We start from the raw sequence: 3,454 nt of genomic DNA on the forward strand, positions 1-3,454 counted from the left end.
AAGTCAAGATTTATTAATCTTCGTTTACGTGTATGCACGGCGAAGCGTGGCGAAAGAATACCAAAGAGATAATTTCAACGACAGCTTATATCCATATGTATAAAGACAAACTTACATGTAAACGCTATTGGAATTTGACCGTTAGGTTAATAGCTTGATTTAGTGATGTGTCGAGTTACAATATTAAATATACTTATGAAGTCGGTATATGAATATTCGGTAATACATATTAAGTAATACATTTTAAATCGGTAGAAAATAATTAAGATTAGGAAATTAAAGAATTTTAAATATGAAGTACATACATACATATGTATAAATAAGAAGAAAATTTATGAAGGAACAATGCTGCGACTGAACATGCCGGCCTCCTTGAAATATACTTCAGTATTTTCAATCGTCAATGGGTAGAGGGTATAGCTTCACTATAGCTCGTTTGTAGATCCGATACTGCGTTTTTATTTCGGCAACACGGTGAACTCCATCTCGACCAGGGATCGTTGACAAAACTCGACCAAGCGGCCACTTGTACGGTGGTAGATTCTCGTCTTGAATTAGCACAAGTGTGTTCAGCTGTAGGGTGGGCGCTTTCGATGTCCACTTATGACGCTGTTGGAGCAAATGCAGGTAGTCTCTTGACCACCTACGCCAAAAATGCTGTTGTCGCTGTTTCAAACGGCGAAAGCGTGATAAGCGATTGTAATTGGCGTCAGTAAGATCAGGCTCCGGGAATGAACTGGGAGGCTCTCCGATGAGGAAATGACCCGGTGTCAAAGCTTCCAAGTCTGACGGGTCGGAGGAGATCGGCGTGAGTGGGCGTGAATTTAAAATCGCCTCTATTTGAGCAGTGATGGTTGCGAGCTCTTCAAAAGAGAGTGTAGCATTGGCAACGACTCTCACCAAGTGATATTTTGCCTGCTTCACAGCAGCCTCCCACAATCCGCCAAAGTGGGGCGATTTTGGAGGGATTGTGCGCCAGGTTATGCGATTTTCTTGACAGAGTGGCTGCAGTTGTTCTTGATGGACTTCAGTTTTGAAAAGTCGATAAAGCTCAGCAAGTTCGTTTTTGGCACCCACAAAATTCGTAGCATTGTCACTGATAATGGTGTTGCAGAGCCCTCTGCGAGCAATGAAACGGCGCAAGGCTGCAATAAACGCTGCGGTTGAGAGGTCGCTAACTGCCTCTATATGGATGGCTCTCGTGGTGAAGCATACAAATATGGCCATATATGCTTTTACTGGTGCTCTTCCTCGAATTTGTGAATGTATTGAAACAGGACCGCAGAAATCAATACCTGTTGTTAGGAAGGCGCGCCCAGGTTGTACTCTCTCTTTTGGAAGGTTGCCCATGAACGGATCTTGTTTGGTGGGTTTCGTGCGAAAACACCTCACGCACCGATGTACCGCGTTGCTGCAAAGATTTTTTTCGTCAATAAGCCAGTAGCGTTGGCGCAAGATTGAGAGAAGCGTTTGCGGCCCAGCGTGTAAGTGCATGAAATGATAAGAAAAAACTAAAGTTTTTGTTAAAGTACAATTTTTTGGTAGAATAATCTGATGCTTCGAGCGATATTCTAGATTACTATCCTGGAGACGACCACCGACTCGGATGAGTCCTTCCGAGCATAGAAATGGGTCGAAACTCCGGATTCGGCTAGACTTATCGACGCTGACACATTTAGATAATGAACTGTGCTCTGCTGCAAGATAACTGCGCTGAGTATTTCGAATTATGGCTGTAAGTGCTGCTTCGAGCTCGAGCATGGTTAGCGGCCCTCCAATCCGTTTGTGTGTGGAGGCCTTCGCGTTATTCACAAACCGTAGGCCATAAGCGACAATGCGTTCTAGCCGATGCAGCGATTCACGATGACTTATATTGGTTGTCAAGTCACTGTGTGCTGGGTTCGCCGAAAAAAGCGCAAGCTTATTTGGTCGACGTTCAGGAACCTCGTCTAACTGATCTGATTGTGGTTGCCTGGGCCGAATCAGTGCTGCTGAGTGTAGAAATTCTGGACCGCTAGTCCACAGCGATGAGTTAATGAATTCTTCTGATAGAGCGCCGCGTGAGATGATGTCTGCAGGATTTTGCTTGCTGCTGACGTAGCTCCATTCTTCCTTGCGCGTAAGTTCTTGAATTTTCGCCACTCTGTTTGCGACGAATGTCGTCCATGTGTATGAAGGCTTTGCTATCCAAGCCAACACGATTTTAGAGTCGGTGTAGAAAATTGTATCTTCTATAGGCATGGGAATAATGTCTTGCAGACGTTCAACCAGTTCCGTCATAAGTAAAGCTGCTTGAAGCTCTAATTTGGCAATTGATGTTGACTTGGAAGGCGCTACTCGCGATTTGGAGCATATTAGCTGCACCGTGACCTTGTTGTTTATATCGATGCTCCGCAAGTAACAGCAAGCGCCATAGGCAGCTTCGCTTCTATCAGAAAAGGAATGGAGCTGTACCGATTTGCTTACCGCTGATGACAATAAATGTCTGGGATGTTGTAACGAGTTTAGGTTTTCCAGTTGCTGGACATAATTTTTCCATCGTTTTTCGTAGTCTTCGGGTAGCGGTTGATCCCAGGAAATATTAAGCTTCCACAACTGCTGCATAAAAATTTTTCCTAGAACTACGACAGGTCCAATTAAGCCGAGGGGATCAAATATTTTTCCAAGATCCGAAAGCACTGTTCTCTTGGTAGTTATGTTCGTTCGTTTAAAGTCAAAATGATAGGCGAATGTGCCGGCAGTGGGATGCCAAATCAAACCTAACATTTTCACCACATCATTATCTCCAATTCTTAAGAATGGTTCTTTGTGCTGTTCTGGGATTAATTGTAACAGCTCAGGATTGTTAGAGCAGTATTTACGTAATTCAAATTGTGCTGTGCTAAGCAGCCGTTGAGATCTGCCAAAAGAGTTGCGGCTTGCTCTAAAGTATTAGCGCCTGTCATTATATCGTCGACGTAAGTTTCTAATAATAACGCTGTGGACGCTGACGGATATTTCCGACAACTATCTTCAGCTAGTTTCGTTAAGCAACGCGTGGCCAAATACGGCGCAGCAGATGTGCCATACGTAACAGTTTTTAACTGATAAATTTCAAGCTGATCTAGAGAATTTTCCCTCCAGAGGATTAGTTGGTACTGACAGTCGGTAGGGTCCAGTAGTATTTGTCTATACATTTTACTAATATCTGATGTAAAGACATAGCGATATGTTCGAAAACGCGTAATTACAGAGAACAGATCAGCTTGGACAGTGGGTCCGGTCATTAGCACGTCATTGAGTGACACGTTAGAAGTGGTTTTTGCTGAGGCGTCAAAAACGACGCGCAATTTTGTGGAAGAGCTTTCGGCTTTTATTACGTAGTGGTGCGGTGAAAAATAGTAGCTGTCCGATGCAAAGCTATTAGAGTCGCCTAGTCGGCTCATATGGTGCAAAGTGTTATATTCACGCATGA

At 43.8% G+C, this 3,454-nt stretch overlaps 1 protein-coding gene across 1 annotated transcript; it reads right to left on the bottom strand.

Moving 5' to 3' along the window:
- Nucleotides 1-1,816: 1,816 nt before the first annotated feature.
- Nucleotides 1,817-3,176, bottom strand: LOC108363355 (uncharacterized; the record flags this gene model as incomplete). The annotated part of the gene is made up of 2 exons (XM_017616699.1): nt 2,862-3,176; nt 1,817-2,811 (listed from the first exon to the last, which is right to left on the bottom strand). Coding segments are annotated over exons 1-2 (1,310 nt in total), but the record flags the coding sequence as incomplete, so codon positions are not given.
- Nucleotides 3,177-3,454: the final 278 nt, after the last annotated feature.

Source organism: Rhagoletis zephyria, unplaced genomic scaffold (genome assembly GCF_001687245.7).
Source record: "Rhagoletis zephyria isolate East Lansing unplaced genomic scaffold, Rhagoletis_zephyria_1.1 Rzeph_scaffold_01255, whole genome shotgun sequence".
Lineage (NCBI taxonomy): Eukaryota > Metazoa > Arthropoda > Insecta > Diptera > Tephritidae > Rhagoletis > Rhagoletis zephyria.